The sequence below is a fragment of the Hyla sarda genome, chromosome 8 (assembly GCF_029499605.1).
Source record: "Hyla sarda isolate aHylSar1 chromosome 8, aHylSar1.hap1, whole genome shotgun sequence".
In the NCBI taxonomy this organism is placed as follows: domain Eukaryota; kingdom Metazoa; phylum Chordata; class Amphibia; order Anura; family Hylidae; genus Hyla; species Hyla sarda.
Genome location: NC_079196.1, coordinates 199,339,010 through 199,353,425, shown reverse-complemented (window position 1 = coordinate 199,353,425; position 14,416 = coordinate 199,339,010). Strand labels below are relative to the sequence as shown.

Genomic DNA, 14,416 nt, shown 5'->3' with positions numbered 1-14,416 from the left:
ACCAAACAGTGGAACCAAATCTACTAGAACTGGAAGCCATGTTTACAAAGCAGACAGATTACCTGCACATCGTTCAGAAACTTCAGGGTCTCTTGTACACACTGGTGCAGCAAACCACTGACATCCCCTTCTGGAAGAACCCCAACATTTCCATGGACGACCTGGCGGCCCAGGTGGACTTGTATGACTGGTACAGGTAAGGAAGCACCCTGCCGCCTCACAGCAGTCATTGGGGGAGATTTATCAAAACCTGTGTAGAGGAAGAGCGGTGCAGTTGGCCATAGAAACCAATCAGATCGCTTCTTTCATTTTTCACCGGCCTCTTTAAAAAAGAAAGTAGCGAGCTGATTGGTTGCTATGGGCAATTGCACCACTCTTCCTCTACACAGGTTTTGTTTACATGGACGGACTATCTGCCGACTATGGACCCTACAGTGTTGCCTCAGTCTGTGCCTGCTCATAGCGCCAATCCGGCGCTACGGGCAGACATGCTGCAGTATACTCGCACACATTGTGGTTACTCTAGGCCTAGCTCAGGGAGCTGGGGGAGCGGCTGCTATGTGTGCGCGTATACTGTGCATGAGCGCGGCGCGCATCGCAGCGTGTCTGCTCATTGCAGACTAGGGGATTGCTGCTATGCGCAGGCACAGATGGAGGCACAATATAGGGGTCCATCGTCGGCAGATTTTATGCTGCGGATCCGTCCATGTGAATGCACCCTAAGGGTGTATTCACACGTACGGTATCCTGCGGATATTTGATGCGGAGATTTTGAACCTGCAGATTTAATGCAGTGTTCATTCAGTTAGTTTACATTGAACTCTGCAGCATAAAATCTGCAGGTTAAAAATCTCCGCATCAGATATGCGCAGGATACTGTACGTGTGATTTCACCCTAAGGGTCACACGTGCAGTATCTCGCACAGATTTTGAGAATTTGAAGCTGTGTTCAATTGTTTAGTTTACATTGAAATATGCAGCATAATATCCTGCACATCAAATCTGCGCAGACTACTGTACGTGTGAATAGACCATAATAATAAGGGTGTACTACCGCAGATTTTATGCTGCAGATTTCAACTTAAAGCGCAACAGTCATGGAATTTTGGTGCAACAACCTGCACACAGCCTTTGTACTGTGTGCAGGTGGTAGGTATAGCAATATTTTTACCTGATATTTGAAGGCTTTCATGACTGCAAACAATCCTTTTATTCAAAGCCACTGACTGTCGGATAGGTGTGGCGCGAGGTACGCGATGCCCCGCTGCCGCCACTCCCACCCTCACACCTACCCCGTATGTCAGCGCTGGGACCGCTGTGTGATTGACACACAGGTCCCAGCGCATGCGCCCTTCAGCTAATCTAACCTGGGAGCCGCTGTGTGCCATCCAGCAAGCGCTCGCTCCCGCCGCCGTCTTCCTCCTCTGTGCGCCTGCCCAAAGCAGCGTGCAATAAGGTTAGTTCTCGATACTAGGTGCAGAGAGGAAGCGCGCTCTCTGCACCTAGCACTGCGCAGGTGCACTGAGGAGGAAGACGGCGGCGGGAGCGAGTGTTTGCTGGATGACACACAGCGGCGTGCAGGTCAGATTAGCTGAAGGGCGCATGCGCTGGGACCTGTGTGTCAATCACGCAGCGGTCCCAGCGCTCACATACGGGGTAGGCGTGGGGGTGGCGGCGGCAGGGCATCGCGTACCTTGTGCCACGCCTATCCACCGTCAGTGGCTTTGAATAAAAGCATTTTTTTGCAGTCATGAAAGCCGCCAAATATCAGGTAAAAATATTGCTATACCACACAGTACAAAGGCCGTGTGCAGGTTATTGCACCAAAATTTCATGACGGTTGCGCTTTAACAACTGAACACAGCGTCGAAGCCTGCACATCGAATATGCGCAGGATAACGTACGTGTGAATAGACCCTTAGGGTAGGGTCACACGTAACGGATCCTAAAGGGGTACACCACACTTAGCTCAGTGCTAGTTTGGCAATTTAGGAAAGACCTGGTTACCATGGATGGCTTGTCCAACAGAGCAATACCAGTCTTCAGATGTATGTGAAATGGTTAAACCTGTGAGCTTAGATTCCCACACATAACTTGCTCAAGGTCGGGCTGACACGTTGGAGGTGCTTATGGTGGATGCTGACTGCTCTATGACTTGGCTGTAGATGGTTGGGGGGAGCAGCCCCCATAGCTTCAGTGACCCCCTTATGTATTTAGTGATTAAATGTCTCCCAAATGTCTCTCTGGTCCCAACCTTCTCTTCCCATTTCTCTTCCCTTGTCTCTGCCCATTCCTCTTCCCTCCTCTCTGCCCATTCCTCTTCCCTCCTCTCTGCCCATTCCTCTTCCCTCCTCTCTGCCCATTCCTCTTCCCTCCTCTCGGCCCATTCCTCTTCCCTCCTCTCGGCCCATTCCTCTTCCCTCCTCTCGGCCCATTCCTCTTCCCTCCTCTCTGCCCATTCCTCTTCCCTCCTCTCTGCCCATTCCTCTTCCCTCCTCTCGGCCCATTCCTCTTCCCTCCTCTCTGCCCATTCCTCTTCCCTCCTCTCTGCCCATTCCTCTTCCCTCCTCTCGGCCCATTCCTCTTCCCTCCTCTCGGCCCATTCCTCTTCCCTCCTCTCGGCCCATTCCTCTTCCCTCCTCTCGGCCCATTCCTCTTCCCTCCTCTCGGCCCATTCCTCTTCCCTCCTCTCGGCCCATTCCTCTTCCCTCCTCTCGGCCCATTCCTCTTCCTCCCTCTTTTTCTTTCTTTTTTTCCTTTACCTCTTCACCTCTCTTAATTTCCTCATCTCTTCTCTTTACATTTTCCTCTTCCTGCTTCTCTTAATTTTCGCCTTCTCTTCCTTTTCCTCTCCCTTCTTCTTTTTTCTCTCCTCCTCTACATTTTTCTCTTCCTTCTTTTCTACATTACCCCCTCTCTACATTTCCCTTACCCCCTCTCCTCTGCGGGAATGGTCATGAAATGGGGGCATTTAACCATTTGCTTTTTTTTGCGTTCCTCTAAATCAAGTAGGGACACAATAGGGATATAGATTGATCTTGATGGACTCTTTTGTCTTTTTCCAGCCGTACAAACTATGTAAGTTTAGATCCATTCTGTTTGAGTTTCAGTTTTCTTATTTACTTGGTTAAGTTTGAGAGAAGTTTACTTTTTGAAGTCCTGACTAGTATTCCATGACATCACACATGTAACCTTAGACTGCTGTTCAGTCCTGACTCCAGGAGGCATTCCGTGCATTACAGTGTTAGTATATCCCCATAGAGGAATAAACACGTCTGGTTTGGCTTTCGCTAATTTCTAGTGTTAAATCCCCAGTGCTCCCAAGTGTGAAGCTTTAGTGGAAAGCGTCCTCGCAGAACGTGTTTTAGTCACGGCCGAGCACTTCATCTGGAATCTGTGATTATAACCAGGTGGATTTTATCAGGCCCGGGGTCTGCGTATTGTGGGTGGTTTGTGAGACGCCGGCTAAACTTTCATTTTATTTTCCCTTGTCCTAAGACACCCAAGTTCTTGTGGTAATTGGGGTCTGAATATCTATCCAGTCGCGGTGGAGCCGCGCTTTATATCTCATGTAGAACAAATTATCCCCTATGATAAGTGTCTGATCGCGGGGGGGGGGGGGGTCTTGACCGCTGGGACCCCTGTGATCTCCTGTACGGTGCCATGGTTCTGCTTGTGCATGGAGCGCTGGTCGGCATGCATCCTCCATTCATCTCTATGGGAGAGCCAGAGATACACGAGTGCTGTACTCTTGCATCTCCGGCTCTCCCATAGAGATAAATAAAGGGTTCGTACCAACACCCGCTCTGTGCGCGAGGAGAGCCAGGGCGCCGTACAGGAGATCGCGGAGGTCCGAGCGGTTGGACCTACATTAAAACTTCTCCTATAAGGGTGACCTGTTATTTTAGTACGAGCCGCCAATTTATTTATTTTTTTCTTCTAGCTCAAATGTTATAGCAGAGCGTTTGGTTTATGATTTTTGTCTTTTTTTCTTAGGTGGTTGGGATACCTGGGCCTGCTCCTTTTTCACGTCTTCATATGCCTGTTGGTGCTGTTCGGCCTTATACGTAACTCAAAGGCCATTCTGGCAGGGTGAGTAGTCCTGGTCCACAAATGTAGCAGAGCTCTACTGGCGCAATTTTGCGGCAAAAAAAAAAAAAAAAAAGGAGCACATGCCAAACTCCTCATTTATATTTTTACTACACTTTTTTATGTGCCATTCGACAAAGACGTGTGGCTTGAAATGTAAGGCTGAGCGCCAAAATTGCAACAATAAAGCGTAACGTTAGACAAATAGGCCCCAAATTTATCATGGTGTGATTAAAAAACAATGAAAACTTAGACTAAACTAAAAACAATGGTCAGAAAACAATTACAAAAAAATGAACCCATCTGTACATGGTGATATCAGATTTGTGCACAATGCAGCGTTTCCCAGTCAGTGTGCCTTCAGCTGATGCAAAGCCTTTGGAGGTCCGGGCATGCTGGGAGTTGTAGTTTGCAACATCTGGAAGTCTAATGGTTAGAAAACTCAAAGCGGAAGGCACCCTGGTTGGGAAATCCCAGCAGACAGTATCGGGCCTAGTTGTCTAATGTCCATCAATGTCTCCGCCATGAACGGGTTCTTTAATATTAAAGGGGTATTCCAGGAAAAAAAAAATTTTTTTTAGATCAACTGGCTCCAGAAAGTGAAACAGATTTGTAAATTACTTCTATTAAAAAATCTTAATCCTTCCAATAATTATCAGCTACTGAAGTTGAGTTGTTCTTTTCGGTCTGGCAACAGTGCTCTCTGCTGACATCTCTGCTTGTCTCAGGAACTGCACAGAGCAGAATAGGTTTGCTTCTACTCTGGACAGCTCCCGAGACACGTGTCATCAGAGAGCACTTAGACAGAAAAGAACAACTCAACTTCAGCAGCTCATAAGTACTTAAAGGATTAAGATTTTTTTAATGGAAGTAATTTACAAATCTGTTTAACTTTCTGGAGCCAGTTGATATATAAAAAACAATGTTTTTCCCCTGTATAACCCCTTTAAACTGTAAGAGTGGTGTCTGCTGTACGGGATCTGGCATTTCATGCGATTTCCATGATTACTCATAGGAGCTGGAACTGGGCCAAACTTTTGTCTAAGGTCTAAGCTTTTGTCTGGAAAAAATGGAGAACATTCATACATGGTGAATTTGTCCCCAGGAGGCCTGGCTTACATTACCAGTGAATGTGCAGCTCATTCGATCCACTGCAAAAAGCTCTAATAAAAATGCCCCCGAACCTAAATGCAGCACAGAGGATATTTTATAGACTGTGCACCAATTTTTTTTTTCTCCAGTCCATTGCACCAAAAAAAAAAAATAAAAAACATTTCTTAGATTTATCCAACATGTAGTAATACATAGAGTTTACATGTTATAGCATGCAATACTTACACCCCTGCACCATTTCCCACATCTCTGATGGATTCCGGTTTCATTGTGCAGCACTTGGTCTTGACTTAAAGGGGTTATCCTGGAAAAAACATGTTTTTTATATATCAACTGGCTCCAGAAAGTTAAACAGATTTGTAAATTACTTCTATTAAAATATCTTAATCCTTTCAGTACTTATGAGCTGCTGAAGTTGAGTTGTTCTTTTCTGTCTAAGTGCTCTCTGATGACACGTGTCTCGGGAACTGTCCAGAGTAGAAGCAAATCCCCATAGCTGACCCCTTCTACTCTGTGCAGTTCCCGAGACAAGCAGAGATGTCAGTAGAGAGCACTGTTTCCAGACAGAAAACAACAACTCAACTTCAGTAGCTTATAATTATTGGAAGGATTAAGATTTTGTAATAGAAGTAATTTACAAATCTGTTTACTTTCTGGAGCCAGTTGATCTATAAAAAAAAAGTTTTTTTCCTGGAATACCCCTTTAAATAATATCATCCTTCTATATGTTACTTACTAGGTCATACAGATTCTTTCCATGTCTTTTTTTTAGGTGTCTAGCTTCTGTATTTGGCTCACAAATCCCTCTGTTTTGCTACTCACTCATTTTCACATCCACTGCTCAGAAAGGGGGATGTCCGAGGCAAGCACTGAGCCCGCCGTCATTCACTCACTCACCACATATTCACTTCCTCCCTGAGTCTTCTGTACTATGCTAGGTCTCTTCATCCAATCACTGCAGGCTGCTCTGTAACCGCCTCCTCTCTGTTTTCATGCTGCAGTCTGATAGGACAGGAGTGAGCACAGAGGAGTGCTAGTCCTACCCTCACTTCCTGGACTTGTCCCAGCCTGTGCTTCAGCTGGGACAAGATGATGCTGCAGTTGGACACGATTATGTTATGGATGGTATGAGGACTCCAAGTGGTCTCTTTTAAAAGGAAGTAGCATTTCTTATGAAGTAAGTATGGAGTAGTCCAGTGGTAAACAACTTATCCCCTATCCTAAGGATAGGGGATAAGTTGCAGATCGCGGGGGGGGCCGATCTCTGGGGCCCCCCACGATCTCCTGTACGGGGCCCTGACAGCCCGCGGGAAGGGGGCGTGTCGACCTCCGCATGAAGCCCCCTCAATACAACTCTATGGCAGAGCCGGAGCGCTGCCTTCGGCAATCTCCGGCTTTGCCATAGCAATGTATTGAGGGGGCGTGTCGGCCGCCGCTTCATGCGGTGGTCGACACCCACTATCTGGCCGGAGAGCCTGGCCCCCGTACAGAGAGATCGCAGGGGGCCCCAGCGGTCGGACCCCCCGCAATCTCAAACTTATCCCCTATCCTTAGGATAGGGGATACGTTTTTCACCACTGGACTACCCCTTTAAATCAACTGGTGCCAGAAAGTTAAACAGATTTGTAAATTCCTTCTATTAAAATATTTTTACCCTTCCAGTACTTTTTAGCAGCTGTATGCTACAGAGGAAATTCTGTTCTTTTTGAATTTCTTTTTAGTCTTGTCCACAGTGCTCTCTGCTGACACCTGATGTCCGTATCAGGAACTGTCCAGAGCAGGAGAAAATCCCCAGAGAAAACCTATGCTGCTCTGGACAGTTCCTGACACGGACAGAGGTGTCAGCAGAGAGCACTGTGGACAAGACAAAAAAAGAAATTCAAAAAGAAAAGAATTTCCTCAAAGAAATTCAAAAAGAAAAAGTAAGAAGAAGTACTGGAAGAATTAAGATTTTTTAATAGAAGTAATTTACAAATCTGTTTAACTTTCTGGCACCAGTTGATATAAATAAAATGTTTTCCACCGGAGTACCCCTTTAATATTTCTCCAAGTGATGGTGACAGGATATGTGCTTAAATTATAGCACTGCTGCCCATGCGCCAGACTTGCGGAAGATTATAGTCATTCAATCTATGGATTTGGTGAAAGTCCCACAGACTTGCATAGGACTTCGACAAAATCTGTAGATTAAACGACCACAGTCTCATTCACATCTCCGATGGCGAAACAAAAAATGTCAGCTTAAATATTCTGCTGCCCAAACCATCACTGTATGTATGCTTTAAGAAAGTATTTACCATACAGTACACAAGTATAGACCAAATAACTTGTCAAAAATAACCTGACCCCTTGTGGGGGGGGGATTCCGATAAAACGATCAGTTATTAGTAATATTAAAGGGGTACTCCGGTGGAAAACTTTTTGTTTTTTAAATCAACTGGTGCCAGAAAGTTGAACAGATTTGTACATTACTTCTATTAAAAAATCTTAATCCTTCCAGTACTTATTAGCTGCTCAGTACTACAGAGGCAATTCTTTTCTTTTTGGAACACAGAGCTCTCTGCTGACATCACAAGCACAGTGCTCTCTGCTGACATCTCTGTCCATTTTAAGAACTGTGCAGAGTAGGAGAAAATCCCCATAGCAAACATATGCTGCTCTGGACAGTTCCTAAAATTGACAGAAATGTCAGAAGAGAGCACTGTGCTCGTGATGTCAGCAGAGAGCTGTGTTCCAAAAAGAAAAGAATTTCCTCTGTAGTATTCAGCAGCTAATAATTACTGGAACTATTAAGATTTTTTAATAGAAGTCATTTATAAATCTGTTTAACTTTCTGGCACCAGTGGATTAAAAAAAAAAAAAAAAAGTTTTCCACCGGAGTACCCCTTTAACCTTGCGTAGAAGTCTATATTCTCTGTTTCCCCACACTGTCATTTCCCCCACCATTGACCCCTTATATATAGAGTTCACAGCGTGACTCCGTAGCATAGGATTTCCCTGTAGCCCCGGGTTACCTTTGCCCCGCAGCTTTTGGGAAGTTTTCGGCTTGGCTTTGAACTCAAAGCCCTTGAAAGTGACTAATCCTCATCACTAATTCATGGAGTACGTGGCTGCACTTTGAAGTGTTTCCGCTCCTTTGTGGCGTCCTGGGTGCTTGCGTAGAAGAATCTTCTGCTTTCAGGTTACATGAGGCAATGAGGTGGCAGAGGCTGAGAAACTTTCCCACATGGTTTTCTAAGGAGGTTATAGAGAGGAGGCTGGAGGAGGACACATCTGCTTGTAAATGTTGATCACCTACGAGTCTGCTTGTAGCTTCCTTTGCCCCAGGCTTTAAAAAAAAATAAAAAAAATAAAGATTTTCCCCTAAGAAACATAGTCTACAGATCCCTTATAGCTAGATTAAAATTAAATAAATAAAAATGTAAATTAATTAAAACACTAAATTAACAATTTACATATAGAAGTTCATTACATTAACATATGATCCTGAGCTGCAATAAAGGGGTACTCCGCTGCTCAGCGCTTGGAACAAACTGTTCCGAATGCTGGAGCCGGGAGCTCGTGACATAGCCCCGCCCATTCATGATGTCACGCCCCACCCCCTCAATGCAAGTGTATGGGAGGGGGCGTCACGCCCCCTCCCATCCCATAGGCTTAAATTGAGGTGGCGGGGCGGTGATGTCATGAGGGGGCGGGGCTATGACATCACGAGCTCCCGGCTCCAGCATTCAGAACAGTTTGTTCCAAGCGCTGAGCAGCGGAGTACCCCTTTAATAATCCTGCTGCCTTCAGAGCTGCAATCTTCCATTGCCCTGCCAAATCAGTCTGGGCAGAATTAGCTTGCTCTGTTTGCTTCCTGGATAGAAAAGTCTTTACAGTGCGGATTGTTCAGATGTAAGAAGTAAGAAAATGCAATGTTCTCCGGAGCTGCATTCACAATTCTGCCGCCTTCAGAGCTGCAATCTTCTATTTTGCTCTGCCGAATAAGTCTCAATTGATTTGCTTCGTGGATAGAAAAGTCTTTACAGTGCAGATTGTACAAATGTAAAAAAAAAAAAAAATTCTTCTTTCTCCGGAGCTGCATTCGCAATTCTGCTGGCTTCAGAGCTGTGATCTATTATTGTGCCCTGCCGAATCAGTATATGCAGAATTTGCTCACTTGATTTGCTGCCTGAATTAAAAAAAAGTCTTTACAGTGCAAATTGCACAAATGTAAGAAAATTCAATGCTCTCCGGAACTGCATTCACAATATTGCTGGCTTCAGAGCAGCGGTCTTCCATTTTGCCCTGCTAATCAGACTGTGCAGAATTAGCTCAATTGATGTGTTTCCTGGATAGAAAAGTCTTTACAGTGCAGATTTTATATGGATAAGAAAACTCAAAGCTCTCCGGAGCTGCATTCACAATTCTGCTGGCTTCAGAGCGGAAATATCCCAGAACTCCCTGCTGGCTCGTGGTGATTTTTTTTTATTCTGAGAAGTGTAATCTTTATGCTAGGCACTGTACAGTAATCTGATATAGGGGAAAAAAAACATTTGCCATACACATTAGATCAGTGTTTCCCAACCAGGGTGCCTCCAGCTGTTTCAAAACTACAACTCCCAGAATGCCCGGACAGCCAAAGACAGCCAAAGGCATTCTGGGAGTTGTAGTTTTGACAAAGAGAGAGCTGTCTGCCAAACAGCTATATCTCTCTATAGTAGTGTTTCCCAATCGGTGTGCCTCCAGCTGTTGCAAAATTACAATTCCCAGGCAGCCCAAGGAGATACAGTAAAATTGCAATTATATATTTTCAATAGAAAAGTAACATGCTGGAAGAGAGAAACAGCTTTTATGGGCGTTGTCCCAACCCCCACCCCCCCCCCCCCCCCCAAAAAAAAAAAATAAAAAAAAAAATAACTAAAAACCCACTGTCCTGACCCAGAGCTCCACTAGTATTTTGCGGGTGAAGTTTGGATGAGTTCTATGGGAAATATTCAACCGTTATGGAAAATTTGAGACCAAAGAAACCTGCAGCAGTCAGCAAAAAGAAGCTGCAGCCTCCTGGCCCCGTCATGTATCAGGTATAAATATATAACAGCTGGATGGGATTAACTAGATTGTAGCCTAAATCTGGGCTTCAGCCCCAATGATGTAACCGCGTATGTACCTTTTTATATATGTCTACGAATGGCTTTGAGAGTTAAAGGGGTACTCCAGTGGGGGGAAATTTTTTTTTTTTTAAATCAACTAGTGCCAGAAAGTTTAACAGATTTGTAAATGACTTCTATTAAAAAATCTTAATCCTTCCAGTACTTATCAGCTGCTGTTTACTACAGAGGAATTTGTTTTCTATTTGAATTTCTTTTCTGTCTGACCACAGTGCTCTCTGCTGACACCTCTGTCTGTGGCAGGAACTGTCCAGAGTAGGAACCAATCCCCTGCCTTGGACAGTTCCTGAGACAGACAGAGGAGTCAGCAGAGAGCACTGTGGTCAGACTGAAAATAACTACACAACTTTATCTGGAGCATACAGCAGCTGATAAGTACTGGAAGTGTTAAGATTTTTATATAGAAGTAATTTACAAATCTGTTTAACTTTCTAGCACCAGTTGATTAAAAAAACAATAATAATAATTTCCACCGGAGTACCCCTTTAACTCTGTGGTCAGGCTAGGAAGAACTAGGACAGGAGAACGATTCCAGCGGCATCCGGGGGGAGCAACGGAAAGTAAGTTCAGGTTTATTATTTTAGTTACAGAAGCCCCGGGCATAATAGCAAAATTAAAAAAAATTTGCCTGAGTTCTCCTTTAAAGTTTTTTTTTTTTTATTACCAGTTCGAAAAACTTTAAAGGGGTATTCCAGGAAAAAACTTTTTTTTTATATATCAACTGGCTCCAGAAAGTTAAACAGATTTGTAAATTACTTCTATTAAAAAATCTTAATCCTTTCAGTACTTATGAGCTTCTGAAGTTTAGGTTGTTCTTTTCTGTCTAAGTAATCTCTGATGACACTTGTCTCGGGAACCGCCCAGTTTAGAAGAGGTTTGCTATGGGGATTTGCTTCTAAACTGGGCGTTTCCCGAGACACGTGTCATCAGAGATTACTTAGACAGAAAAGAACAACCTTCACTTCAGAAGCTCATAAGTACTGAAAGGATTAAGATTTTTTAATAGAAGTAATTTACAAATCTGTTTAACTTTCTGGAACCAGTTGATATATAAACCCCTTTAAGTGCCATCCAGATATGTGAAAATATTTGATTGGTCAGGGCTCAGAGCGGAGACCCCCATCGATCCCTAGATATAGCCTGGATAAGAGCGCTCTTTACACCTTGCCTCAGTGCCCGCTCCATCTCACTGCGGGAGATGGGCCCCATAGGCTATAATGGACTACTATATACTGCATTAAAGGGGTATTCTGGTCAAAAACATTTTATCCCCCATCCTTTGATGTCTGATTGCGGGAGGCCTGCTGCTGAGACCCCACGTGATCTCCCTGTAGCATCTCCCTGCATTCTATGCGGGTGCTGAATCTCCAGTTTCGGAAACCTCCGGGTTTCCGGGACTGGGGACGTGACGTCACGCCACGCCCCCTCCATTCATATAGGGGATAAAATGTTTTTGACCGGAATACCCCTTTTAGCGGGCACTGAACCGGTTAGCGAAGAGATCTCTTATCCCGGCTCTATCTAGAGCCTGTTGGGGGTCTGCATAACATGTGAAAAGCTTTAAAAAGGGGTACTCCGGTGGAAATTTTTTTTTTTAAATCAACTGGTGCCAGAATGTTAAACAGATTTGTAAGTGAGGGAAAAAAATGGTAGAGAGGCTTGTATTAACCTAGTGACCAATGGCTCGAGCTACTCAAATAGCACCTATACCCACGGTGCCGAAAAGGGGGAAAATACAAATTAAAGAAATTGGGGCTCAGAGTCTTGTATATTGGATTAAATTAAAACGTTTATTAAATATGATATAAAATTGTACATATAGGTATAATATACTGCGGATCACAGGGCCCGTGTGATCCCACAGTAAAATTAGTAAATATTTAATCCTTGGCAATTTAATATACAGTGGTCCCTCAACATATGATATTAATTGGTTCCAGGAGAACCATCATATGTTGAAACCATCATATGTCGAGTACATATGTCTATGTAAAAATAGTAATTGGTTCTGGGGCCTCGGAACCATTGTATGTTGAATACATATCTCTATGGGAAACTGCTAATTGGTTCTGGGATGACCATTGTATGTGGAGTGTATGGGGAGTGTTTAACAAACCAGGCTGCCTCCAGCTGTTGCACAACTACAACTCCCAGCATGCATGTACAGCCATTGACTTTCTGGGCATGCTGGGAGTTATAGTTTTGCAACAGCTGGAGGCGCACTGATAGGGAAACATTGATGTATGGGGTGTATAGTGTGTATATGTATTGTATGTGATGTGTGACATCGCATACAGTACTGTACAGTTCTTTAAATACCTTCAGGGGGGACAGAATGTCCACCATTACCATCCTGCCGACTATAGCTCTATAGGAAAGGAAGGGGAGCAGCTCATTGGATGCCTGCAGCAAGATGCTGCAGGCTATTGGCTATGGCTGCTCTGGGGGGGCGGGGCTTACACAGAGCTCACAGTGGAAGCCTCCGTGAGCTAGCAGGACAGCATGTGAGTAACAGGAGGCAGAACGGGGCACACGGGGCACATTAAACAACTATCTGTCATTTGCTGAAGTTGTCAGCGCTGTCAGATAGCTGTTTGTACGATGGCCCCGACACACAGCAGCATCATATGTCGAGGCTGCCTTCAACATACGATGGGCTCTGAGAGGCCATCATATGTTGAAATGATCATATGTCGGGGCTATCATAAGTCGAGGGATCACTGTATAATGTTAAAATACAATAATTATAATAAATAAAAATGTACAACAATAAATAAGTGTCCCCGTATCTATAAGGATGATCGGAATTGGTGATTTGTGAATAGCAGTAATATAACAGTTTGAGTTGCTATTTTTACAAATATTTGTATCCAGTTGGAAGAGAAAGTGGTTAAAGTCTTGAATAGAATACAGCAAAAATGAATGGCAATTGTATCAATTTGTATATACTTTTGTGTCAGGTTCCAATCCTCTGTGCAGAGGGCTCGCAGCTGGAGACACTGCCATCTCCTGATTTATGCAGCGGCAATATGACAAATGAATAATAAAATGGCAGTGTTTTGTAATAGGTTCTAATCCTCTGTGCCGAGGTTACGCTGCTGGAGATACTGCCGTCTCCTATATATGCAGCGGCAATTTTGAATGTAAAACAGCGCTTATGAGATAAGTTCTGATCCTCTATGCAGAGGGCTCGCAGCTGGAGACACTGCCGTCTCCTAGTATGCAGCGGCAGTATGATGTAAGGTACAATGCTTATGTCTTATAATCAAAGTGGGTACCTTTATGTGGTTTGCGCTGGTCGTCAGACGGGTCCTGGTCCCTGAATGGAGGGTGCGCTGCTGGAGGCTCGGCAGCCTCAGGTATGCAGCGGCAGAAGTGGGCTCCGTTTATGGGTACTGCAGCCGTTGTCCTGCTGGCAGTAATGCTGGGCTGGCGGTCTCCTCGTGGTGGGAAGTAGCACGTACTGTCAGAGGTTGATTGACAGATATGGTGAATCCTTTGAAAAAGCTGTATTCTTTGATATAGATGATGTGGCACTTAGAATAAGTGGTTAAAGCTGGACGCGTTTCAGGTCCTCCGTAGGACCTTTCTTCAGCAGTAAAGGTAAATGTGATGTTCCTAGAGATCATTTGGCTGGATTATATATCCATTGCTCCTCCTTTTTGTGATGTCACATCCAATTAACCAAATGGAATTTATGGAAGACATGGAAAGGTTAGGTAATTAACACTACAGGTGATTAGAATACATGCCTAGATAACAGGGTAAATAACATTGAAAGTGTCATTACAGTGAGACTTATGTAATTCATTCTATGATTTTATAGTTATACATGGCTGTGTTATATTGAAGGATTGTTCCTTGTGTAAATGTATTTGTAAATGACTCCTATTAAAAAATCTTTACCCTTCCAGTACTTATTAGCAGCTGTATGCTACAGAGGAAATTCTTTTCTTTTTGAATTTCTTTTTTGTCTTATCCACAGTGCTCTCTGCTGACACCTGATGCTAGTATCAGGAACTGTCCAGAGCAGGAGAAAATCCCCATTGCAAACCTATACTGCT

The 14,416-nt window shown here is 44.2% G+C and overlaps 1 protein-coding gene and 1 long non-coding RNA gene across 6 annotated transcripts in view; one reads left to right on the top strand and one right to left on the bottom strand.

The window, feature by feature from the left end:
• Positions 1-14,416, top strand: part of TTYH3 (tweety family member 3) — a 151,211-nt gene that overhangs the window by 75,487 nt on the left and 61,308 nt on the right. For all 4 annotated transcript variants that reach the window (XM_056535958.1, XM_056535957.1, XM_056535955.1 and 1 more), the window contains exons 4-5: positions 1-196; positions 3,997-4,092. The exon at positions 1-196 is cut by the window's left edge and continues 25 nt beyond it. In XM_056535958.1, the coding sequence (XP_056391933.1) occupies positions 1-196; positions 3,997-4,092 (292 nt within the window). The remainder of the gene's footprint in view (positions 197-3,996; positions 4,093-14,416) is intronic.
• Positions 1-14,416, bottom strand: part of LOC130284961 (uncharacterized) — a 38,936-nt gene that overhangs the window by 13,942 nt on the left and 10,578 nt on the right. The window contains exons 2-4 of one of the 2 annotated variants that reach the window (XR_008847199.1): positions 13,631-13,815; positions 8,217-8,530; positions 5,428-5,506 (exon numbers count right to left, since the gene is read on the bottom strand). This is a non-coding gene — a long non-coding RNA (uncharacterized LOC130284961). Of the gene's footprint in view, positions 1-5,427; positions 5,507-8,216; positions 8,531-13,630; positions 14,011-14,416 lie in introns of both variants that reach the window. The other variant, XR_008847198.1, reaches the window with a different exon arrangement.